A 26,897-nucleotide genomic window follows, 5' to 3' on the forward strand; every position below is an offset into this window, starting at 1 on the left:
CAGGACTTGCTGAAGAGGCTGAGCCAGGGTTCAGCACCCACCCTCAGTGCCACCCCCACGTGGCTGACCTGACCAGAGGCCGCTGGAAAGAAAGCATCCCACAGACATATTTGCCTGCCATTTCTATTTTCTGCCCATGACCCATTTTCCCTTCCATCTCCATTTTCACAGTCACCCCCCAGTGATCCTCTCCAAGGTGTTTCTTCTATTTTTTCCCAAACAGCAGAGAATTTGGCCACACTGGAACATCCTATTATCTGGAGGCTGTGTAGGAGAAGGGCTGGTACCACAAACAAGAGAATCCCTGGGCTAGGCTACAGGTTCCCTCCCCTCCCACCCTGGGGGTCTACACGAGGGGTCACTTCCAGATCAGAGCCAGCCCAGGTCCCCAAAGAGCCCACCCTTCTCTGAGCCCTGGGGGCATCTTTGTTTTGATCCACATTCACACAGGCCTCCCCACTGCATCCCCCACCCACCACCGGCACCCTCCCCACACCCCCTGCTGGGGGGAGATGGTAGAGGGAGAAGAGAAAGCTATCCCATCGGCCTGCCTCCCACCCCCAGGTAGCCTCAGGAAGGCAGCCTCATCATCTTCACCACTCAACAGTCAATAAGCTCAGGTGTTAACAACAGGGCAGCCCAGACCAGGTGCCAAGTCCTAGAACTGGCAGTGCAGTGACACCCCTATGCTTTCAAAGCACTTCCTTTGTAAGGTTACCATCTGTTTATGATAACCAACACTGGTGTTTCATTCGTAGTCATCTCCTCTTTAAATTACTTTAAGTTTTGAAGGAGTGTGTGTGTTGAGTTAAAGCTATCAGCAAGTGAACACCCAGCTGAGCAACCTGGGAGTTGTGAACTCTGAAACTCTGCCCAGCTGGGGCTTCCTCGGGGTCCTGACACCTGGCCCAGGGACAGCCCAGGAGAGGCCCAGGCAGCTGCCATCAGGACCCCAGGGAGAAGGAGAGCCCCAGACCCCAGGGTTGGCTCTGGTATTTACGGATGGGTGGGAAGGGGAGGGGATTAGAGGGAAAGTTAGACCCTGGCCAACGGCTGCAGGACCAGCACTGACCTGCAAGGACCAGCCAGGAGCCAGGTCTCGCCAGGGCTCAGGAGCAGCAGCCAGTAACAACCGGGGCACTCACACAGGTGGAAGACCCCGCTGTGTGAGTGCGGCCACTTTCATCACAGGCACTCCAGGGCTCTGGGCTCATTCTGTTTCTTAAGCAGAGTGTTGGGTATGTGTTGTTTTTCTATTATTCCTTAACTGAACACAGTGATAAACCTTCTTCTGCAAGGATGGCATACAGCACAGAGGACGCTCCCCATAAGAAGGCGCTTTTAAAGGAGACAGAGGAGAGGGAAGGGGGAGGCGCCAGGCCCAGGGCCTGCACTGGGAGCTCTTGGAGACACCTCCCACCCGTGAGTCCAGTCAGGGGCCAGGGACTTGGTGAGGACCAGGCCGTGGCTACAGGCACAGGCATGTACGCAAGGACCTGGGGGCTGGGCAGCATCTGTGCTGCGGCCAGGGGCCAAGGTATTTTCTATGTCGAGGCAGAGAAGGGATGAGTCCTCTCTGGAGGGTGGGCACGTCCTGGGAAGGGGCCCAGGCCACATTTGGGCACCACTGTCGTATAATCGAAGAGTGTCTGGAACAGAACCGAGAACAGAGCTGGAGCTGGAGGAGGTACCTGGTCCAGCTGAGACGCAGATGGCACTGGCTGTCTGGGTCCCAGGCGCCTCCAGGACAGGTCACCACGTGGAAACTGTGTGCCCTGTCATTCTCACGCCATCGCTATGCAATGCTCATGGGGGAACGAGAACACTGCTCTCCACCTGTGCTTCCTGAGGTGCCTGCACCTCGACAGACACACCCCCTCAAGGCTGTCCAGGGACCCACCTCATCTCCATGCAGGCCTAGCCAACCCCCCCGAGGCCTCCCTCTGCTCCTCCTGCCCCCGGGACACCTGGAGCTGCTAGCCAGGTATCCCCAGTCCCCGCGGTCCCTCCAGGACACTTTCCATATGCAACCCACCTTCCTGAACCTCAGCTCACAGGATACCAGCCTGCACACCACCTTGATCGTTACTTATGTTTGTGCTTTAAACTTCAGCAGAAAGCATGGAGAGACCACAGTGTCGCGGTATGGAAAAACAGAGATCCTGAATTATAGGACTGATGGGCTGGTAATTCTCTTTTTTTTTCTTTTCTAATTTTTTAATGTGGAATCTAAAAAAATAATACAAATGAATCTATATACAAAACAGAAATAGACTCACAGACATAGGTTACCAAAGGGGAAAGGGAGGGGAAGGGACAAATTAGGACGATGGGATTAACAGATACAAACTACTATACTAAAATAGATAAGCTGGTAATCATCTTAATGCAACTCTCAACAAATATGTAGCAGTTCAACAGTGCGCACTATGCAAGGTCATAGAAAGATCCTCCCAGAAGCACAGAGCTAAATGATACTGTTAAATCCGATTACAGCAGAGGTGTCTGTTTCTAGGCCCAGGAATGTGACCAGCAGCTGAGGAGTCCTGACACGGGCTCCGTGCCATTCGCAGGGCGTCACACCTACCACACATGCCATCAGGGGCACAGGCTGCTGTTCAGTGGAAGGCAGGGTCCTGACTGGCCGTGCACCTCCCACTCCTGTCCTGCCCTAACTTGCTGCAACTACCTAAACCAAGTTCCATGGACCCCTCACCTGACACATGCCCAGTCCCCTGAATTCCCCTTGGTCCGTGGCTGCCACACCTTACATGGCATGGCCAGCCTCAATTTCCTTATCTGAGCAGAGCCTCACTGAGCAGTGGTCAGCACAGCCTGGCCCCGCAGATACGCTCCCCACAGGAGCCTGTGCAGGCAGCCTCCCCTCCACCTCTTGTAGCCCACCTTCCAGGGCCATGCTGGGGTCTTTCCCTATCAAATTACCAGTGGCATTTTTCACAGAACTAGAACAACATAATTTTAAAAATTTTATGTAACCACAAAAGACCCCGAATAGCCAAAATAATCTTGAGAAAGGAGAACAGAGCGGGAGGAATCATGCTCCCTGACTTCAGACTATACTACAAAGCCACAGTAATCAAAACAGTATGGTACTGGCACAAAAACAGACACATAGATCAATGGAACTGGAAAGGAAGCCCAGAAATAGACCCATACACTTATGGTCAATTAATCTACCACAAAGGAGGCAAGTATATACATTTGAGAAAAGACAGTTTCTTCAATAATTGGTGCTGGGAAAACTGGACAGCTACATGTAAAAGAATGAAATTAGAACATTCTCTAACATCATATACAAAAATAAACTCAAAATGGATTAAAGACCTCAATGCAAGACCAGATATTATCAAACTCCTAGAGGAAAACATAGGCAGAACACTCTTTGACATAAATCACGGCAATATTTTTTTGGATTTGTCTCCTAGAGTAATGGAAATAAAAGCAAAAATAAACAAATGGAACCTAATTAAACTTAAAAGCTTCTGCACAGTGATGGAAACTATAAACAAAACAACAAGACAACCTACAGAATGGGAGAAAATATTTGCAAATGATGCAACCTAAAAGGGATTAACTTCCCAAATATACAAACAGCTCATATAGCTCAATACCAAAAAAAAACAAACAACCCAATCAAAAAAATGGGCAGAAGACCTAAGCAGACATTTCTCCAAAGAAGACATACAGATGGCCAACAGGTACATGAAAAGATGTCCAACATGGCTAATTATTTGAGAAATGCAAATCAAAACTACAATGAGGTATGACCTCACACTTGTCAGAATGGCAATCATCAAAAAGTCTACAAATAATAAATGTTGGCAAGGGTGTGGAGAAAAGGGAACCCTCCTACACTGTTGGGGGGGGATGTAAATTGGTGCAGCCACTGTGGAGAACAGTATGGAGGTTCCTTAAAAAACAGAGTTACCATATGATCCAGCAATCCCACTTCTAGGCATTACCCAGAAAAGACAAAAGCTCTATTTCAAAAAAAAAAAAAAATACACGCACCCTAATGTTCATAGCAGCACTATTTACAACAGCCAAGGCATGGAAACAACCTAAATGTCCACTGACAATTGAATGGATAAAAACAATGTGATACTGTATATACATAAAGGAATATTACTTAAATAAAATAAAGGAATATTAGCCATAAAAAAGAATGAAATGATGTCATTTGCAGCAACCTGGTTGGACCTAGAGATTATCATACTAAGTGAAGTAAAGTCAGAGAAAGACAAATATCATACAATAGCACTTATATGTGAGATCTTAAAAAATGATACAAATGAACTATTCACAAAACAAAAATAGACTCACAGACATAGAAAACAAACTTATGGTTACCAAAGAGGAAAGAGTTGGGAGGAGGATAAATTAGGAGTTTGGGATTAACAGATACACACTACTATATATAAAATAGATAAACAATAGGACCTACTATATAGCACAGGGAACTATATTCAATATACTGTAATAACCTATATTAGAAAAGAACCTAAAAAAGAACACACACACACACACACACACACACACACGTATACATGTATATACACATATACATAACTGAATCACTTTGCTGTACACCTGAACATTGTAAATCAACCATACCTCAATTTGTAAAAATATATTTTATTGTATTAATTTAAAAAAAAACCTACTGGGGTCCAGGGAATCCACTTGTAAAGACTCCATCAGCCATACCCTTGTGACTTACTACATTTTTGATAGATGTGCTATTTTCAGTGACACATTTATTTTAAAAAAGAGAAAAAAAGGGCATGCATTTCTGTGGTTATGACAGGCACAGCCAAGCACTTACTCTCCTGCAACAAGCATGCATATTTTCACTCTTGCTCAGATTTTCCAGTCAAAACCAGCGTCTTATTTCTCACGGATACTCCTTTCCCTCTGTGATACAAAACATCTCTATTCTCCTGCTCTCACCAGGCCCTCCAGACCACGATGCTCCACAGAAACAAAGTGAAATAAAGATCAAACCCAAAGGCCCACACCTGCACAAAGTTAGCAAGAATCTGGTCCAAACAGGGCTCTTCCTGCTATGCTAAAGTCCCCAGGGATCTCTCCGACCAGTCCACGATATCCTTTCACTGCACCATTTCCAAGGTGATGTCCTACATCTGTGCAGCAGGGTGATTCAGACCTATGTCCTTCACAGCTGCACTCGACCAACAGGGATCCTTGTTCCCAGAACTGCCCACGCACTGCAGGACCACACTCCCTTTCTGACTTCATTCTAATCTTTGGAAACCACACGCTTTCAAGGAACGCACCCAGATTTGCCAAGGAACGAGCACACATTACCATTTCCTGCGCCACGTCATCCGGCGTCTCCCTCTCCAGGTCAAAGGTGAATTCTATGGCCCCATTGTCCTTGGGCTTGCCCTTCAGTTTCTTGGGGTCCTCAACCCAGAGCCGTAGGGCGATGGTGGACTTCCGGCCATGGTCCTCCTCGGCCAGCTCCACCCTCACACCTGTGTCCTCCGCGAAGAAGGCGTGGCTGAGCAGGTCCTTGATCTCGTACCTGGGGAGGGGATGGCTGTCAGGCAGGACAAAGGCACACTTGCTGAGGGGGTCCTGGACATGGGGTGCAGGGGCCACGACCAGCCCAGCTCCCTCTAGAAAGTCCTCTGACTGTACTACCCACTGGGCAGTATCTGCCCTCGAGGGCAGCACAAAACAGTACATCTCCGTTCCTTAACTCCCAGGGGAAGAGGAAAACCCTACTACTGAAGACATCTAACTGCATAATACGTAAGCCTTCTTTTTTTCTCTCATTATAAAAATTAAACATCCCTACTTTTAAGAGACTTGGGTAATTCAGAAAAGAATGGTTGAATCAGGCTCTGCACTGTGTAGTCAAAGCCTGCTGAGGTGCTAGGGAGCTCTCAGTTGTCACAGGATACCTGACTCCAGGTAAAACTGAACTGGACCCAGAAGAGGCAGGCCCCCACCTCCCCAGCTCACCACCTGAGGGACCCTGGCCTCAAGGAAGCAGGGACATTTTCGGCGGCTCCTCAGCACGGTAATGGGGGGTGGGTGTTGCCATGCTAACCACTCTGCCGCCCAAATCCACATCCCTAAATGCTCGTCTAGTTCCTGTCTCTGGCACAAACAGATCCCTGTTTTGTCCTGGGACTGGCTTTCTCCCAGCATCCTGTCTGTGGTCACCGTGGCCTTCGAGTTCCAGTGGCCCATCCCTGATTGCTGCTGAAGACAACACATCCCACATGCAGCCCAGACAGCCACCATGAATGAAAGGGGGAGAGTAGGGTGAGCAACCCTCAGGGAGGGTGACAAATGCCTGTGGGGACCCTGGGGAAGGTCAGGAGTTAGGGCCCCTGGGGGTGCAGAGGTCACAGCCCTGGGGGTTCTGTCTGTCCTGGTTTGGGAGGTGGTCTCTGTACTTTTCTGATGTGATATACTTTTCACAGTCGTTTAGTATTTGTGTTTAAAAAACAAAACACGATAACCTGCAGGGGGCAAGAGAGAAGGCCTGGGGATCAGGACAGGGCCCCAACATGAGAGATGACAGAAAAGGACAGTGATCAATGCTAGGCACAGAAATGGGGGAGAGGGCATGAGCTGGGTGTGCAGGGGCAGGCAGGGCACATGAGGAAGTGAGGAAGAGGTATGTGGGGAGAGGAGGAGGAGAAGGAGGAATGGGGAGGGTGGTGAATGGGCAGGAGAAGAAGGGCAGGGGGGAGAAGGAAGAGAGAGGGAGGAGGGAGGGAGATGGGAGAAAGGAGGAGATAGGGAAAGAAGGGCCAGAAGAGAGGAAGGAAGGAGAGAAAAGGGAGGGATGGAGGGATGGGGAAGGCGGGAGGGAAGGAAGGAAGGAAGGTAGGACGGAGTGGGGAAGAGAGAGAGGAGGGAGGGAAGAAAGGAAGGAGAGAGAGAGGGAGGAAGGAAGGATTGGGGAGGAGAGAAGAGGGAGGAAAGGGGGAGGGAGGGAAAAAGGGAAAGAGGGAGGAGGGATGGGGGAGGGAAGAAGGAAGGAGGAAGGCTCCGAACACACACCTAGCATCCTGGCTGGCCAGCTGAGGAAGGAAGGGCCCTGACCTGAGGTGGGAGCTGGTCTGCGGGGCATCTCAAGGGCTCTGACTTGAATGTGGGACTTTGAGATGGGTCAGACAAACAGGTGCATGAAAGACGCAGCCTGGAGCTGAGAGAGAGGGGAGCCTGGCATGGGGGTGTCCTCCAGGCTGGGGGGCTGGACAGGCTTGCTGGGGACAACACAGGAAAAAAGCAACAAGGGATGAATGAGGCCCCAGTAGCGCCCACACTCCAGGCTGGGTGGGCGAGAAGCAGCCAGCCAAGGGGTTGGGGGCTCTAGGACAGTCCCCAAAGCCAGGGAGCATGTTCCAGGCAGCAGAGCTCAGGCAGGGACTGCCCACCAACCGCCCAGCAGGCCTCTTGGGACCCGGTATGCCTGTGGCCTAAAGTGGCCTATCTCCAACGCTCTTCTTCTCTTGGGAAGCGATTTCAGCCAGAGCCACAGCCCAGATCCAGTGCTGCCTGGGAACTCACCTTTCCTCCTTGTTTTTGCAGATACACTCCCCAATAATCTCCTTGATTTCAGGATCATGCACTTTCTCAAAGCTGGCCGGCTTGATGCCCTGAAGATGACATGAGCAGAGTCACCTAATACCAAATTGGGGTCTGTTTCTTGCGCACCTCACACTCACCCCAGCAGAAGAGAAGGCAGGAAGTGCATAAGCCTTGTTTGGGGTTGGGGTTGGGGTTGGGGTCGGGGGGGCTGTTTCAGTCTAAGTCCCCACTGAAGGGCTGTCGGGAGTAGTGAGGTCTGGGGAAGAGAAAGATTCAGGGGACACTCAGAGCAGACATCAATGATGCTCACTCTGCCCAACCCAGCTCCCCACAAGGGAGCACGTGCACTCTTACTGCACAGCAGAGGGGGCGGGAGAGGCGCACCTGCCCAAGGCCACCCACCAGCCAGCCAGGGCCTCCCATGCCAGCTGCCCAGAGGGTCTTGGAGGCTGGACAAGGAACCCTAAAGAGCTGGCCTTTCTCGCCACAGCCCCCTGGAGGGTGCAGAAGTCACTATGTGGTCGCCGTGGCTGGCCCCACTGTGGTCACCGGCGGGGCTGACTTCCAAGGCCTGGTGGCTTGAGGGGGCTGCAAGCAAGCATCTGTGCCACGGAATTCCACAGCCAGCAGCCACATCAGATGCCTTTCAGGCAGCGGGAGCAGGAGGTGACTGAGCATTCATGCTGACCGGAGACCCAGCGGGTGCTAGGGGTGTGCAGCCAGAGGCACGGGGGCAGCAGCGTGTCAATCCCACAAGCAGACAGGATTCCGGGAGAAACAGGGGCTGGACTGCCGGGCTTATCTGCAATCTGTTCAGGGTGGGGTTTGGGGGGAGGGGATCCTGGTTTTTAAACAGTTTGAACACAGGGAGGGCTCAACCGTCATGTTCTTCCTCCTTCAAAACGACTTTGCCTTCAAAGGTCTTGTCCTGGCTTGTTTTTTTGTTTTTTTTAAAGCATACGTTTTCCCACAGAAAGGGCTGGGGGAAAGGGGAGGCACACCCCCAGCCCAGGGGCAGACCTGGGAGTGCAGTATCCCCAGCAGCTCCCACCACCCGGCTGGGGCCCCATGGTGCCCACCGAACCCCTGCCCACGACCCCTAGCCATAACCAATGGGGGTCAGGTTATGCCTGACACGCAGGGGAGTCTGTGCAGCAACAGACACAGCACCCTGGGTTTCAGAAGCAGATAAGGGGTCCCCCTAAGATGAGAACCCCGTGCCACACCACTGAAGCCAACAGAAAAAGTTTACCTATGCCAGAAAGAAAGGCCACAGTCCTACGGGGGTGGGGGCAGGTGGTCTGAGAAAGTATAAACACAGCTAAGTGTGTACGTACACTGTCATTTAAATCTCTGGAGAGCTGAGGCCCCCAAAGCAGGTGAAGAATGTGCCAGAAGAACAAGTGGCTGTTTTGAAGGGGCTCGCGTCTCTGGGCTCCGAAGCACAGAGTTGGGGCAGCTGAGAACTATGGGCACCAAGACCCCAAGAGACTCCCAAGGACAGGAGCAGATGCTGGACCAGTGTGTGGGTGTAGCGTGAGGGCCCAGAGGACCCAGAGCACAAGGGTGTTATTGCAAACAGAGGAAACACCAAGGATCAGGGGATGCACCTTTCATCTGATTTCCTCAAGGAGGCAAGGTGGGGCCAAGCCTAGCTTTACCCAAACCAACGTGGGTCCACATAGGAGCCGCGGGACACTGACTAGTGTCCTGTCTCCCAGGGCCTAAATGGGAGGCAGCAGGGCTGGTGGAAGAACCAGAGTGGCCGAGGAGCATGTGCCCAGGGGACTCAGTCCCTGTCTCCCCAAGCCCAGCAGAAGGACCACCACCCCATCCACATGTGCAACCAGAACCAAGGTCAGCAGCTGCTCCACCTGCACCCTGGGCACCAGCACCCCTTCAAGGCCTGGCAATGCAGCTCTAACCTCCCTTGGGTCCCTCCCCTGTCCTCCTGGAGGACCACTGCCCACAGCCGATGGGCCCACCTCTCCGGTCAGCACCACTGGGGAGCTGCACGCCTATCTGTGGGTCTCTGACCCATGCCCACAAGTGCTGCCAACCAAGGATTCTCTCTTCCCACCTTGCACCCTCAGCGGCACACAGGAGGGGCTCAAAGCAAATAAATGACCAACAGATTAACTTAGAATTAAGAACCGAAGGACAGACGCAAGCTGCAATCTGCGGGAAGGGCTCAAGGTGAGGGCGGGATAAGGGCGGGCTCTCTGGAATGGCGAGAACCATGGCTCCTCCTGCTTCTGCAGAAGTGAGGAGGCTGCATCGGGGGCGGGGCGAGGCAACCAGCACTCAGGTGGTGGGGCCTTGGGGCCGCAGGTGCAAATGGACAGTGAGCTACCAGGGCCCGGAAAAGCCGCAGCCCCAGCTGCCCTGCCCTGGACGCTCCCCTTGCATGCCCCACCCAGCGGGACAGCCACAGGGAGAAGAACAGGATGCTGTTTTCACAACTGAAACCATCCGGTTAAAGCCTAGGGACATGCCGGAAGATGGGAAAGCCAGCAGCCCCCAGGTGGCACAGAGGAGGGGTTCTAAGGACAGGCGGCCTGGGCACCTCCTGGAGAGGCCCCTTCGGTGCTCCAGCCCCGCAGCGCTGCATGAGGCCCCAGTGACAGCCTCCAGGATCCGCCCATGACCCACATTACAACTGCTGCTACTCCACCGCAGCTCAGAGACCTGAGTTACCCACTAAGCCTCTATTTCCCCATCTGTAACATGGCTTCCTTCCCGTCCTCACACAGCTTCTGCGAGGATTTTACAAAGCACACAGAGCCCAGCGCGGGACACACAGCCCGTCACAGTGGCCGGTGGACTCACACAGGTGACCTTCCTGTAGATCTGGGCAGCGTTCTGGCACTCTGAGTAGGGGTACTCCGAGGTGGCCATCTCCAGCATACACATCCCGAAGGCGTAAACATCCACGGACTCGTCGTAATGCTCCTCGTACATCTCTGGCGCCATGAACTCGGGGGTACCTGCGCCCAGGAGCAAAAGATGCAGGGTCAGTGGTCACTGAGCCCAGGAGACCCTTGGGCCTCTCAGAGCCCCACGCCTCCTCCCCCATCCACAAGCCAGGGCTGGCCCTGCCCCCATGCTCCTTGTCATTGGTCCTGGAATGCAGGATTCAAACAGGATTCTGCTTTACTGACAGAAGTTCCCCAAACTTCCCCCTGGACCCTCCTGATTCCAGGTTGGATCAGTTCACAGCGCCATCCCCTGACCACAGAGCTGGGAGACCATTACTTCCCAGGAGACAGGGTTTGTGCCAGAAACGGCAGAGGTGCCTCTTTGAGGAGGCAGAAGCCTGAGCACACCCGTCCCGGCCACAGGCCCAGATAACCCCAAGCAGACAGAAACGTGTGGCCACCACAGAGCTCCTTAAACTGCAAAACCCCAGAAAGCCTCCCATGTCCCTAGACAAGCAGAGCACCCAGCAGCCCAGACGGTGATCATCTTCGCGGAGGATGGCTGCCTGGGGACAGCTGGGCAGGCGCCATTCACCTGGCAGGTACCAGCTAGGTGTTATGGTGAGAACTGCCCATCCATTCTAAGCACAAGAGATTTTAAAATAACGCCTACTCTGAATTTTTAAGGTCGTGAGAGACTCACATAGGCTGAGTCAAATAAGCCATACATACGACTGCACATGCAGGCTGACCATCCCATATAAAACGATGCGCACAGACCAAAATGACTCGTCTAGGAGGTGGGGTTATGGCTGCTTTTTCCTGTAGTTACACTAGTCTGGTGTTTTTAATTTTCCTGTAACAAACATTTGCTTTAAAAAATCACAAACTCCGTTTATTAAAATAGGTCCAGTTGAGCACCTGTCAAGCTGAATGCAAAGACAAGGGGCCATCAATTTCAATAAGGCTGCTTTTAATTTTCACTTCTCCATCTTTGTGGACTTTGGAAGATTCTCAAAATGTTCCAGTTTTCTTGAAAAGCAGATGCAAAACAGCACACACTATTGGGTTAAAAAGCATGGGGGGTTGTGGGGGGGGGCCTGGGATGCAGAGAAATTAAGGGTGATTTTAATTTTTTCTCCTTTACCTATAATTTCAAATTTAAGATGTACTATATGTTTAGTAAAAAAAAGTTAACAGTTTGGGTAAAAAAAATGGGAAAAACAAGAATCTGTGTTACGATTTACATACACGCATAAAGAATTCCGGAAGATTCCATCAGAAATAATGATAAGTAGAGAGAAAACAGGAGTTCAAGGGACCTTGCACAAGGAATTTTTCATCCTTTTGGGCTTTTGAACCATATGACTGTACTGAAAATTTTTTGCACTTGGCTATATCCGTCTATAGGGGAAGAGGGAGAAAGGAGCCTCAGGGCTGCTGGCAAGAAGCTGGGAGCTGAGCTGGTCTGGGGGGACCCCACTCACCTGGTCAGGACTCCCACTCACCCAGCTCAGTCTCTTCTGAGACCCTTGGGAACCAGGAACGCTGCTTTACAAGAAATACCCCAAGGCCCCCAGATGTCCTGGCTTTGGGGGGGTGGGTAGGGTGGGCAGTGGGTGTGTGTGGGCCCCAGCTCCAATCCGGGATGGTGGGGGAATGCCAATTCTGCGCATGCGCTTGGGCCACAGACACTGAACCTTTTTCTCTTTCCTTACAAGGTAGCCATTTAAATTTAAATGTTAAGAAGAGAGACACCTGTCTCTCCAGGGACCTCTGGGCACACCTCCTCAGCCCCATGGCCCTGCAGCCCCCACGTCCCAGCCTCCATGGCTGTGAACACCTGCAGGAAGGACTGCGCCCACTTCACCTCCACCTACTCAGGACCCAGCACAAACGCAGTGAGAGCACACCATGACAGCATCAGATCCAAGTGGCCCTCAGGGACAAACCCCACAAGGGTCACGGACAGCATCTGGGAGGCTGCCACCCAGATGTCTCAAGTGGGCTACGTCTTATCTGCACAAAACCTCTCTGACGGCTGCACCCAGAATGGATCCACAGCATCAACCACCCCTCAGGTACCCTGGACACAGCACGGAGGGGAAAGCGTCATCCTGCGGGATCCCCCACCTGACCACAGACCCCCCCACACTCAGCTGAGGCCCCTTGCTGAGGCCAGGGCCTTGCTGTCCAGGGCCTATTTACATGCGTTAATCAGCCCCCACTTACGATGAGTGTGGAGCCTCGTGGGCTCCGGCTGAGCAAAAGGTGGGGTGATCAGGGAGCCCCATGAAATCAGGCACCCTTTGTGGAGCTCACTGTGCCTCCTGGAAACACCCAGGCTTCATCTCACCCCAACAACCGGAAAGTCCATTTCCAAGAGGGAAAAGAGGCACCGAGGAAACCCCCACTTCCAAGGCCAAATCTGCAAAACCCGCCTGGAAACCTCCAGCAGCTCACAGGCCTGGGGGTGTGCCCCACAGCCAGACCCTCACCCGCTCCACTTACTTCACAGATAGGGAACTGAGGCCTGGGTCAACCCTTGCCCTACCACTCAGCTTCCCTGTTCAGCCAGAGGCCCCATGTCCACAGGGCACCCCCAGTGGCCACCCTGCCCCAGATGTCACATTCCAAACCTACTACCCTGCCAGAGAAGTTTCCAAATTCCCACCGGTTTCAGTTTCCACAAACAGGTCAAGTTCTGTCTCCAACCATACAGCAAAACCATGAACTCGCAAAGCCCTGAGTCACCCTCTCATTCTGCTTATGTGGGAAGAAGCCCTCGCATCACGGCACGCAGGAGAGCCTCTCCCAATCCCACCTGATCCAAGCTTCCAGAGCCACGTCCTGGAGCCACCTGACCCTGCAGCACACTGGCATTTTCCAGACATCTTGAACCCCGTGAATGGCTGCCCCACAGTCCCTCCAACCACTCTCTTTGCAAAGCCTGGAGGGGCTTCCACCGGGCCTGGTGGACACATAGTGCCCACTGTGTATCAGGACCACACCAGGACCCCACACGGGTCTGGCACAAGCTGCAGACCATCTCCTCATGGCAGCTACAGCCACAGAGCAGCTTCTCAGAGGAGGACAAGAAATGCAGAGGCAGGAACGGCCAGCAAACCGCCATCCACATGGAATCCCTCAGCCCCCATGCCCCACAAGCTCACTCCGTGCCCCAAAGTACCCCAAGGGCTCCTTTCTGTGGGCCTCAGGGCCTGGGGCACCCTACCCACCCCTCAGCCCACTGAAGCCAGCTCCAGCCTCACTGACCACAAAGTCCCCACATCCCTCTGTCCTCCGGACCTCCTTCCCTCTCCCAAGTACCCACAGTACTAACAGCCCCTTAGTGCCAGTCAGCCTTACCACGCAAGGGACAGAGCCAAGGGACTCACAGGGCATCCAGGGCTGCAGGCCGGCAGAGGGGCACAGGAAGGGAGCAGAACTAGCGCACCCCACTCTTGCAGGACGGTGACCCCGAGGGGCGGGGAGGTGCCCTGGAGACGGGCTTACCTATCACACTCTTGGCAAAGGATGCTCTCTTGAGGGTGGCCAGGCCCAAGTCGCCAATCTTCACAGACCCTGTGGGTCCGGTGATGAAGATGTTGTCGCACTTGAGGTCCCGATGGATGATGGGGGGCGTCCTGGTGTGCAGGAACAGCAGGCCCTTCAGGATCTGCCGGCACCAGCTGCGCAGGACCTTGGGCTTCATCACCTTGAACCGCTTCAGGTACCTGCGGGTGGGGGTGCGGCTCACCGACGGCTCGTGTGGGGGAGGGGCTTCCAATTGCTGGGGGCTGTGTTTTTATCACCCAAACAGGGGTACTTCTGAGAGAGGGGTGCTGGCCACACCAGCCGGGACCACCCCAAGCAGATAGGACGCCTGGGGCCTCAGCCATCGCGACCCTTGAGCCCCGGGTCAAGCCCACCCCGAGGCCCCGGCTGGCTGGGCAGGTGGCATGCTCACGTCTTCAGCGTCCCCGAGGTCATCAGTTCAGTCACCAGCACGATGCACCGCTTCCCCCTGGCACTGGACTCCCAGAAGTCATAGAAGCGCACAATGTTGGGGTGCTGCAGGCCCTTCAGCATCTCAGCCTCCTCCTTAAACCGCTGCCTCTCCAGTTTGGTGAGCTTCCGGTCCTAGGGAGAAAAACACACAGGCTGAGAGGGACGCCCTGCGCAGCCTCAGGCAGAGGCCTTCCAGGGAGCCAGGGCCAGGAATCTGCCAGGCCACTCGCTCGTCTCCTTCCACACAGAGCACAGCAGATGGAAAGGACTAGACATCTAGGGTCGAGGGAAGTCTGACCCAAGTCCTTCCCCTCTTTATCCACAGAGAGCAGAGCAGGCCTCTGACTTAGAAAGCCGGCACAAGCTGCTCCTGGCTCTCCAACATCTGCAACATAGGACCCTGAAGCCTCATTGACCCTGAATGAGCTCCTCCTTGCTCAAGAAGGGCTGAGGCAACATGGTCTCGGGAACCAGAGACACCTCCAAAACCCACACTGCAATACTCATGACCTTCTCCCCTAAGAACAGCTCTGAAACCTTGCTCCCTCCACACCTACTTACTGAGTATTATTAAAAGAAAGAAGCATCCATTTACTTCTAATTACACGTAACTTTGAGAATACGTTCACAACCACAGCAGATGACAACCGGAAAATCAGGAGATGCTGACAAGAGACAAGAACAGAGAAGAAGAGCAGAGTCCCAGCCATGCCCGCATCAGTCCCAGAGGACGTGGCAGACACACCTCCTGGGGCCTGGGAACACCTGCACCTTGAGCACTAAGCTGGACCTTAAGTTTAAGTGGGGAACTATAACACCATCATCAAAGTACTAGGAGTCACCTCTGGGGTGTCGCCCGTAAGTGCGCTCCAGCCACATCTTTGGAGGAAGACCACTGACACCCGCAGCACATTCCAATACCGCAAGCACCTTGTCTGTCCCCACCCCATCTGCTCCAGCATTTCCCTGACCCCCATCCATCACCAACCCTGCCCCCTGCCTCATCCCACCCCTGCAGTCTAGATCCTGGCCCTTCCTTTCCTAAAACCTTCCAAAGGATTCCCACCTCAGAGCACTCAGAGCTCTGTTGTTTTCAACTTCAGCTCATGGATGAATCTTACCTCTAGGGACCCCAGCATGGCCTTCTCCCCAAGCCTGAGTGTGCACCCCCAGTGTCACCTCCATCATGGCCCAATCAGCCCACAAAGCCCATGCCTTCACCCTCCCACCAGGAGGACTCTCAGAAAGAAACATAAATACAAATGAACACAAAACGTCAAGTTTTGAGGAGTTCTAGGAGAACAGAAATGGATAAATCTGGACAAATGGGAGGAAGAAATCAGAGCTGAATAAAATCACAGGCCAAAACCCCTCGGGTCCTTTGAAAGACCTCAGAGGACATCAAGCCAGACTCGAACCAATTCAAAGAGAAGAGGAGGGCCCTGGAATCATGACGAGAGATCAGCCGGCTAAGGAATTCTATCCCAAGTGGCACTGTACCCATTAGGCATCCTCCCTCCCACCAGGCCCACGCCAACAAACCCTCATCAGACACTCCACGCACGAGTGGAACTGGACAGCATAATCACCAACACAGCAAAGACATACCAAGACTGATCCCAGAAAAACAAATAATTCAGGGACAAAAGTGACTTCAAAAAAAAATCTAGTTCATGTCCTCAAAGATCTAAGAGGCTGACACACATAGATAAGAGCAGCTTCTACTTAAAAAGAAACAATCAAGGAAGAGGTTTTGCAAATTAAAGCTCCATATTTTAAGAATAAGATATTCTGTAATCTAATGAAACACTAAATACAAAAAAGTAACCATTTAACCGAGACAATAACATGGAAACATGTTCTACCCATCAAGGGTGATGCTCTGTTTCAGAAAATAAGTCAAGCCACCAACGTATCCTCAATACGTGTATTTGACATGGGAGTCACATCTAGAATACAGATGGAACTCCCATACCTCAACAGTAAAGACATGAACAGCAAAGTCACAAAAGAAGATGCAGAAATGGTCAATAAGCACATGAAAACATGCTCAGCATCGTGAATCACCAGGAAAATGCCAATTACAAGCACAAGATACCACTTCACACCCACCAGAAGGGCTAAAATAAAAAGATGGATCATTCCAACCACTGGGCATCTGAGAGCAGCTGATCCCTCTGGGCACACAGCTGTTGGAAGGGCAAGCTGGCACAAGCCTCAGTGAGCCCTTGGCGGGTTCACCCCTGCTCTAGATCCAGCCACTCCCCTCCAAGGTAACCACCCCAAAACAAAGGATTGAGAGCAGCTCCATTCATCATATCTCCCAAACTCCAGAAAAGGCAGAACTCACAGGTGGGGCTGAAACCAGAACAAGGGCTTGCCTCTTTGGTGGGGGAAGATGCAGGAGCTGAGAACCTGCGGGGGTGTGGGGGGCGACGGGAACACTCGACATTGTAACAGAGGACGAGGGTTACACCTTCGCATGCATCTGTCAAAGCTCATCAGCTATGCACTTAAGATCTGTGTTTCATTATGTGTAAGTTATACCTCCATTTTTCAAATGTAAAAAATAAAGTGAAAGCATCTGAAAACCAAATGAGAGAAATAGAAGAAAAACATCAAGAGGCATGAAAGAACCAGCTGGAAGTCCTAACAACAAGGAACAGGAGTTATACGAGCAGAAAACAGATAGCAGCAAGGAGGAAGATAGCAGAATAGCATTTCCCTGAGCTAAAAGAAGAACTATTTAGAATAAAAGCATGTGCCGAGGCCAGGTCAGAGTAAATGAAAAGTGACCCCCCTCCAGTCTCATTCCAGCAAAAGTGAGATTCCCAAAGACTGAGATCAAGTTCTACCTGCTGAGGAACACCCAGACAGGCATCCAGTCTCACCGGCAACACTGGCAACAAACCTGGAATCTGGTGCCGGCTCAAACCTGGAATTCTATCACCAGCCAAAGGGACATCAAACCACGAGGCCCAAAGACTTATTCTCAGACACTCGAGAACCCAAAGGTTACTTCCCAGCACCCTAGGTGAAACAGCTACTGGAAGCGTTTCTGCAAAACATAGAACAACACAGAAAGGAACTTGGTGAAGCCAACTCCACTGGCCCACGATGGACGACTGAACTTGGCTGCATGAGGTGAAGGAAACCAGAAAGGACGTGGGGTTGCCCCACTGTGCCACTCCCTGCCCCAACAGATAGCTTTGGGCGATGACATCTCAGTTATATTTCAGTTACTAGACCTTCCAATGGTCTAGTCACTGATTCTAGAGGAAACTCACAGGATTATTTATAGTTATAATAAAAACTGTGTCTGCCAATATTTCAGCATCAACCAACAGCAAAGTTAAAGATTTCATTATATTACAGTTCGGAGCAAAAGGTTCACGTCATAAATAACATAACTAACAAAGCTAACATATGTGCCCTGCATATGCTATAGTTTTCATTTTTAGATGCCAGCTAAACACGATAAATCCAAGACCTGAGTATAACACAAAAGTCAGCTCTTTAATGACAGCGCCTCTTGGAGCTGGACTGGGTGTGGAGGTGGGAGGGAGCAGACCTTATTTTATGTTCTAAGCCACTGCGCTATTTTTAACTAGGTGACACACCGCTTGATAATTTAGAAGGTCAGTTGGCATGTCCTCAGAGAACTGCCCAGAGCCGCCGCAGTGTGCTGCCCAGCGTCCCCCTCTCAGAGCTGGCCGGGGTCCTTTTCACTGTTTGTTGATTGCTGGCTGGCCCCATTAGCTCAGTGACTCCATGGAGGCAGGACCACCCCAGTGACTGATGCATCATCACTCTATGGGGTGAATTCAGTAATTGAGGTGCTGGGGGCTCAAGTCATGAATCAGGATAGGAAGAGGGCACCTGAGGCCTTTGAGAACCCCAAATCCTGCCGAAGTCAGGTTGCTCTTGAGGTCTGGTGTGGAGTGGTGGGCTCTGGCTGCTCACATAGTACCGCTACGGGACAGTTCACCCCCACCACACAGGGAGGTGAGTTCTCTTAGACCAGCCTCCCTCCCGCCAGGTCCCTGGTGGTGGATAAATTATGGGTAAATTATTTATTGGGTAAAGATGGCGAGAGTCAATCAGATTATAAAGGATAAAAGCATTCTGGGACAATGCTGGCTCTTGTCTCCTATAGGGAAAAGGTCCAGCCAGTCACAGATGGCACCCTCTGAGTGGGGACAGGGAGGACGGGTGGTCAAGGTGCTTAGAGGAAGAAAGCCCCGGGTCCGACAGGCCCTCCCAGGTCACCCAGGGACCAGCTCTGCCCAACACCACCACCAGTGAGGGCTGAAGCCATTAGACGCAAATGGCCACACCGTCAGCTCGCAGGGGATTCTGAGACCATCTCCTTTCGCCAGGCAAAGCCCAACCAACCCCATGATGAGTAGAGCTGCCCGGCGGCCCTGAGTCCTGCCAGGGAAAGGCAGGATCCACACACACAGTACAGAGACGGGACATGAGTAGCAGGGAGAGAATGCCCAGAACAGCCAAAGTCCTGGGGGTGGCAACCTGGACCTCGCTCCAACCCCATTGGGTCATAAAACAAAAGAAAGCCTCAAGGGTCTTTGTTGAGAACAGTCCCGTGTACAGGGAATCACTCCAGGACAGGGGCTCTGGGGATAGAATGGGCCCAAGGGTGGGGGGGTCACTGGCCCCGCCTAGTGTCTCTGCACACTCTAGGTCCCGGATTCCACTGGTGGGAAGAGCCTTCCCAAGTCTAGAGGATTTGACCCAGGCTCACCCCGCTGCAGAGCTGGCCCATTCCTCACCACTCTTTCACCATGACGCAGAGAGAAGGCGCAGAGTCTGGGGTCCAGGTAGGTGCACAGGGAGCGGAGATGTCAGTGGAGAAGATGAGGATGCTTGGTCCCCCAAGTCCTGCTTCTGGCGAGGGTCACGTACCTCTCTCAGTCACCAGATGGTCACTGAGGCTCTGGGCATGCAGGAAAGAGCTGTGGACAATCTCAGGGGGGAAAGGAGTGGCAGACAACAGACAAATACACAATTACACTGCACCAAAAAACAGAGGAAAGGGATAGGAGGGTGGGGCAGCTAGGGGCACCCCTGAACCAGAGAACACCCCCATGGCTTGGGGAGAAGGGCAGCCCCCACCTACCTAGGGCACTGGCAGGGTAGGGATCCCAGGAAGAAGCATCCTGTATGAGGGAGTGAGGTCCCAGAAAGAGTGGGCTGACTGTAGTTTACGTCAGCACAGGGGCTGGCGGCTGCAGGGACAGCAGGCAGGTGGCTCACTGGGGACATCCTGACCTCTCAAGAGCTGAGCTCCACCAGGTAAGCAAAGGAGAGCTCTGGACAGAGGGTAATATCTCACACTTTGGGTTGTGACCTGTTCCCTCTAATATTTAGTGTGGTTTTCTGGAAGATAAAGGTTATTTTATTTTCTTTTATTTTTTTAATTTAACATCTTTATTGGAGTATAATTGCTTGACAATGTTGTGTTAATTCCTGCTGTACAACAAAGTGAATCAGCTATATGTATACATATACCCCCATATCCCCACCCTCTTACATCTCCCTCCCACCCTCCCTATCCCACTCCTCTAGGTGGTCACAAAGCACCAGGCTGATCTCCCTGTGCTATGCGGACGCTTTCCACTAGCTACCTATTTTAAATTTGGTAGTGTATATAGGTCAATGCTCTTCTCTCACTTCGTTCCAGCTTACCCTTCCCCCTCCCCGTGTCCTCAAGTCCATTCTCTACGTCTACGTCTTTATTCCTGTCCTGCCCCTAGGTTCATCAGAATAATTTTTTTTATAATTCCATATATATGTGTTAGCATATGGTATTTATTTTTCTCCTGCTGACTTACTTCACTCTGTATGACAGACTCTAGGTCCAGCCACCTCACTACAAATAATGCAACTTTGTTTCTTTTTATGGCTGAGTAATATTCCATTGTATGTACATGCCACATCTTCTTTATCCATTCATCTGTCGAGGGACACTTAGGTTGCTCTCATGTCCTGGCTATTGTAAATAGTGCTGCAATGAACATTGTGGTACATGACTTTTTTTGAATTACGGTTTTCTCAGGGTATATGCCCAGTAGTGGGATTGCTGGGTCATATGGTAGTTCTGTTTTAGTTTTTTAAGGAACCTCCATACTGTTCTCCATAGTGGCTGTATCAATTTACATTGCCACGAACATGCAAGAGGGTTCCCTTTTCTCCACACCCTTTCCAGCATTTATTGTTTGTACATTTTTTTTTTGGTAGATTTTTTGATGATGGCCATTCTGACCAGTGTGAGGTGATACCTCATTGCGGTTTCGACTTGCACTTCTCTAATGATTAGTGATGTTGAGCATCCTTTCATGTGTTTGTTGGCAATCTGTATATCTTCTTAGGAGAAATGTCTATGTAGGTCTTCTGACTATTTTTGCATTGGGTTGTTTGTTTTTTTGATATTGAGCTGCATGAGCTGTTTGTATATTTTGGAGATTAATCCTTTGTCAGTTGTTTCATTTGCAAATATTTTCTCCCATTCTGAGGGTTGTCTTTTCGTCTTTTTTATGGTTTCCTTTGCTGTGCAAAAGCGTTTAAGTTTCATTCAGTCCAATTTGTTTATTTTTGTTTTTATTTCCATTTCTCTAGGAGGTGGGTCAAAAAGGATCTTGCTGTGATTTATGTCAAAGAGGGTTCTTCCTATTATTTCCTCTAGGAGTTTTATAGTGTCTGGCCTTACATTTAGGTCTTTAATCCATTTTGAGTTTATTTTTGTGTATGGTGTTAGGGAGTGTTCTAATTCCATTCTTTTACATGTAGCTGTCCAGTTTTCCCAGCACCACTTATTGAAGAGGCTGTCTTTTCTCCATTGTATATTCTTGCCTCCTTTATCAAAAATAAGGTGACCGTATGTGAGTGGGTTTATCTCTGGGCTTTCTATCCTGTTCCACTGATATATATTCCTGTTTTTGTGCCAGTACCATACTGTCTTGATTATTGTAGCTTTGTATGTAGTCTGAAGTCAGGGAGCCTGATTCCTCCAGCTCCGTTTTTCTTTCTCAAGATTGTTTTGGCTATTCGGGGTCTTTTGTGTTTCCATACAAATTGTGAAATTTTTTGTTCTAGTGCTGTGAAAAATGCCAGTGGTAGTTTGATAGGGATTGCATTGAATCTGTAGATTGCTTTGGGTAGTAGAGTCATTTACACAACGTTGATTCTTCCAATCCAAGAACATGGTATATCTCTCAATCTGTTTGTATCATCTTTAATTTCTTTCATCAGTGTCTTATAGTTTTCTGCATACAGGTCTTTCGTCTCCTTAGGTAGGTTTATTCCTAGGTATTTTATTCTTTTTGTTGCAATGGTAAATGGGAGTGTTTCCTTAATTTCTCTTTCACATTTTTCATCATTAGTGTATAGGAATGCAAGAGGTTTCTGTGCATTAATTTTGTATCCTGCTACTTTACCAAACTCACTGATTAGCTCTAGTAGTTTTCTGGTAGCACCTTTAGGATTCTCTATGTATAGTATCATGTCATCTGCAAACAGTGACAGCTTTACTTCTTCTTCTCCAATTTGGATTCCTTTTATTTCTTTTTCTTCTCTGATTGCTGTGGCTAAAACTTCCAAAATTATGTTGAATAATAGTGGTGAGAGTGGACAACCTTGTCTTTCTCCTGATCTTAAGAAGAAATGCTTTCAGTTTTTCACCACTGAGCAAGACGTTGGCTGTGGGTTTGTCATATATGGCCTTTATTATGTTGAGGTAAATTCCCTCTATGCCTACTTTCCAGAGAGTTTTTAACATAAATGGGTGTTGAATTTTGTCGAAAGCTTTTCCTGCGTCTATTGAGATTATCATAGTGTTTATCCTTCAATTTGTTAATATGGTGTATCACATTGATAAATTTGTGTATATTGAAGAATCCTTGAATTCCTGGGATAAAACGCACTTGATCATGGTGTATGATCCTTTTTCTTTTTAAAAATTTATTTATTTATTTATTTTTGGCTGTGTTGGGTCTTCATTGCTGTGCATGGGCTTTCTCTAGTTGCAGTGAGCGGGGGCTACTCTTCGTTGTGGTACGAGGGCTTCTCATTGTTGTGGCTTCTCTTGTTGCAGAGCTCGGGCTCTAGGCGCACAGACTTCAGTGGTGTGGCACATGGGCTTAGCTGCTCCATGTCATGGGGGATCTTACAGGGCCAGGGCTTGAACCTGTGTCCCTTGCATTGGCAGGCAGATTCTTAACCACTGCGCCACCAGGGAAGCCATGTGTATTATCCTTTTAATGTGCTGTTGGATTCTGTTTGCTAGTATTTTGTTGACGATTTTTGTACATATGTTCATCAGTGATACTGGCCTGTAGTTTTCTTTTTTGGTGACATCTTTGTCTGGTTTTGGTATCAGGGTGATGGTGGCCTCGTAGAATGAGTTTGGGAGTGTTTCTCCCTCTGCTATATTTTGAAGCGTTTGAGAAGGACAGGCATTAGCTCTTCTCTAAATGTTTGATAGAATTCACCTGTGAAGCCATCTGGTCCTGGGCTTTTGTTTGTTGGAAGATTTTTAATCACAGTTTCAATTTCAGTGCTTGTGATTGATCTGTTTATGTTTTCTATTTCTTCCTGGTTCAGCCTCGGGAAGGTTGTGCTTTTCTAAGGATTTGTTCATTTCTTCCACGTTATCCATTTTATTGGCATATGGTTGCTTGCAGTAATCTCTCATGATTCTTTGTATTTCTGCAATGTCAGTTGTTACTTCTTTTTCATTTCTACTTCTGTTGATTTGAGTCTTCTCCCTTTTTTTCCTGATGAGACTGGCTAAAGGTTTATAAATTTTGTTTATCTTCTCAAAGAACCAGCTTTTAGTTTTACTGATCTTTGCTATTGTTTCCTTCATTTGTTTTCCGTTTGTTCCTGTTCTGATCTTTATGATTTCTTTCCTTCTGCTAACTATGGGGGTTTTTGTTCTTCTTTCTCTAATTGCTTTAGGTGTAAGGTTAATTTATTTATTTGAGATGTTTCTTGTTTCTTGAGGTACAATTGTATTGCTATAAACTTCCCTCTTAGAACTGCTTTGCTGCATCCCACAGGTTTTGGGTCATAGTGTTTTCATTGTCATTTGTTTCTCGGTATTTTTTTATTTCCTCTTTGATTTCTTCAGTGATCGCTTGGTTATCTAGTAGCATATTGTTTAGCCTCCATGTGTTTGTTTTTACAGTTTTTTTTCCTGTAATTGATATCTGGTCTCACAGCGTTGTGGTCAGAAAAGATACTTGATATGATTTCAATTTTCATAAGTTTACCAAGGGTTAATTTGTAACCCAAGATATGATCTATCCTGGAGAATGTTCCATGAGCACTTGAGAAGAAAGTGTATTCTGTTGTTTTTGCATGGAATGTCCTATAAATATCAATTAAGTCAATCTTGTTTAATGTGTCATTTAAAGCTTGTGTTTCCTTACTTATTTTCATTTTGGATGCTCTGTCCATTGGTGAAAGTGGGGTGTTAAAGTCCCCTACTATGAACGTGTTACTGTCGATTTCCCCTTTAATGGCTGTTAGTAGTTGCCTTATGTATTGAGGTGCTCCTATATTGGGTGCAGAAATACTTACAATTGTTATATCTTCTTCTTGGATCGATGCCTTGATCATTATGTAGTGTCCTTCTTTGTCTCTTCTAATAGTCTTTATTTTAAAGTCTATTTTGTCTGATATGAGAATTGCTACTCCAGCTTTCTTTTGATTTCAATTTGCGTGGAATATCTTTTTCCATCCCCTCACTTTCAGTCTGTATGTGTCCCTAGGTCCAAAGTGGGTCTCCCGTAGACAGCCTATATACGGGTCTTGTTTTTGTATCCATTTAGCCAGTCTATGTCTTTTGGTTGGAGCATTTAATCCATTTACATTTAAGGTAATTATTGATATGCATGCTCCTATTACCATTTTCTTAATTGTTCTGGGTTTGTTTTTGTAGGTCTTTCCTTCTCTTGTGTTTCCTGCCTAGGGAAGTTCCTTTAGCATTTGTTGTAAAGCTGATTTGGTGGTGCTGAATTCTCATAGCTTTTGCTTGTCTCTAAAGGTTTTAATTTCTCCGACAAATTGGAATGATATCCTTGCTGGGCAGAGTAATCTTGCTTGTAGGTTTTTCCCTTTCATCACTTTAAATATGTCCTGCCACTCTCTTCTGGCTTGAGAGTTTCTGCTGAAAGATTCGCTGTTAACCTTATGGGGATTCCCTTGTATGTTATTTGTTGCTTTTCCCTTGCTGCTTTTAGTATCTTTTCTTTGTATTTAATTTTTGATAGTTTGATTAATATGTGTCTTGGCACGTTTCTCCTTGGATTTATCCTATATGGGACTCTCTGTGCTTCCTGGACTTGATTGACTATTTCCTTTCCCATGTTAGGGAAGTTTTTGACTATAATGTCTTCAAATATTTTCTCAGACCCTTTCTTTTTCTCTTCATCTTCTGGGATCCCTATAATTTGAATGTTGGTGCATTTAATGTTGTCCCAGAGGTCTCTGACACTGTCCCCAATTCTTTACATTCTTTTTTCTTTATTCTGCTCTGCGGTAGTTATTTCCATTATTTTACCTTCCAGTTCACTTATCCATCCTTCTGCCTCAGTTATTCTGCTATTGATTCCTTCTAGAGAATTTTTAATTTCATTTATTGTGTTGTTCATCATTGCTCTTTAGTTCTTCTAGGTCCTTGTTAAACGTTCCTTGTATTTTCTGCATTCTACATCCAAGATTTTGGATCATCTTTACTATCATTACTCTGAATTCTTTTTCAGGTAGACTGCCTATTTCCTCTTCATTTTTTTGGTCTGGTGGGTTTTTACCTTGCTCCTTCATCTGCTGTGTGTTTCTCTGTCTTCTCATTTTGCTTAACATACAGTGTTTGGGGGTCTCCTTTTACCAGGCTGCAGGTTCATAGTTCCCATTGTTTTTTGGTGTCTGCCCCCAGTGGGTAAGGTTGGTTCAGTGGCTTGTATAGGCTTTCTGGTGGAGGGCACGGGTGCCTGTGTTCTGGTGGGTGAGGCTGTATCTTGTCTTTCTGGTGGGCAGGGCCACGTCCAGTGGTGTGTTTTGGGGTGTCTGTGGACTTATTATGATCTTAGGCTGCCTCTCTGCTAATGGGTGGGGCTGTGTTCCTGTCTTGCTAGTTGTTTGGCATGGGGCAACCAGCACTGGAGCTTGCTGGCTGTTAGGCAGAGCTAGGTCTTAGTGTTGAGACGGAGACCTCTGAGAGAGCTCTCGCCAATTGATATTATGTGGAGCCGGGAGGTCTCTGGTGGTCCAATGTCCTGAACTCAGCTCTGCCACCTCAGAGGCTCAGGCCTGACACCAGGCCAGAGCACCAAGACCCTGTCAGCCACATGGCTCAGAAGAAAAGGGAGAAAAAAGGAAAGAAAAAGAAATAATAAATTAAAAAATAAAAATAAGATTATAAAAATTTTAAAAATTATTAAAATAAAAATAAAATTCAGGTATTCCACAGATGCAGGGTACATCAAGCTGACTGTGGAGATTTAATCCACTGCTCCTGAGGCTGCGCGCTGAAATTTCCATTTCTCTTCTTTGTTCTCACAGCTCCTGAGGTTCAGCTTTGGTTTCAGCCCCACCTCTGCATGTAGGTCGCCCTCAGGCATCTGTTCCCCACCCAGACAGGAGGGGGTTAAAGCAGCAGCTGATTAGGGGGCTCTTGCTCACTTATGCTGGGGAGAGGGAGGGGTACAGTAGTTATAATTGGAATGCGGGCGATCCTGCGGCAGCAGAGGCCAGCATGACGTTGCAACAGCCTGAGGTGCGCCATGTGTTCTCCCAGGGAAGTTGTCCCTGGATCATGGAAGCCTGGCAGTGGCAGGCTGCACAGGCTCCCGGGAGGGGAGGTGTGGATAGTGACCTGTGCTTGCACACAGGATTCTTAGTGGCTGCAGCAGCAGTGTTAGCGTTTCATGCCCGTCTCTGGGTCCGAGCTGATAGCCACAGCTTGCGCCCATCTCTGGAGTTCGTTTAGGTGGTGCTCTGAATCCCCTCTCCTGGCACACCCTGAAACAATGGTGTCTTGCCTCTTAGGCAGGTCCAGACTTTTTCCCGGACTCCCTCCTGGCTAGCTGTTGCACACTAGCCCGCTTCAGGCTGTGTTCACGCAGTCAACCCCAGTCCTCTCCCTGGGATCTGACCTCCGAACCCAAGCCTCAGCTCCCAGCCCCCTCCCACTCTGGCAGGTGAGCAGACACGCCTCTCAGGCTGGTGAGTGCTGGTCAGCACTGATCCTCTGCGCGGGAATCTCTCCGCTTTGCCCTCTGCACCCCTACTGCTGTGCTCTCCTCCCTGGCTCCAAAGCTTCCCCACCCCCCCACCCCCGCCCCCGCCCCC

The 26,897-nt window shown here is 49.5% G+C and overlaps 1 protein-coding gene across 1 annotated transcript in view; it reads right to left on the reverse strand.

Annotated features, from left to right (window-relative positions):
- Positions 1 to 26,897, reverse strand: part of WNK2 (WNK lysine deficient protein kinase 2) — a gene marked incomplete at its 3' end in the record, with an annotated part of 156,928 nt that overhangs the window by 101,158 nt on the left and 28,873 nt on the right. Inside the window, exons 3-7 of the mRNA XM_082842583.1 lie at positions 14,485 to 14,657; positions 14,031 to 14,251; positions 10,426 to 10,583; positions 7,576 to 7,664; positions 5,350 to 5,569 (exon numbers count right to left, since the gene is read on the reverse strand). Coding sequence (XP_082698709.1) covers positions 5,350 to 5,569; positions 7,576 to 7,664; positions 10,426 to 10,583; positions 14,031 to 14,251; positions 14,485 to 14,657 — 861 coding nt within the window. The remainder of the gene's footprint in view (positions 1 to 5,349; positions 5,570 to 7,575; positions 7,665 to 10,425; positions 10,584 to 14,030; positions 14,252 to 14,484; positions 14,658 to 26,897) is intronic.

The sequence above is a fragment of the Leucopleurus acutus genome (genome assembly GCF_964270905.1).
Source record: "Leucopleurus acutus genome assembly, chromosome: 7".
NCBI classification, from domain to species: Eukaryota; Metazoa; Chordata; class Mammalia; order Artiodactyla; family Delphinidae; genus Leucopleurus; species Leucopleurus acutus.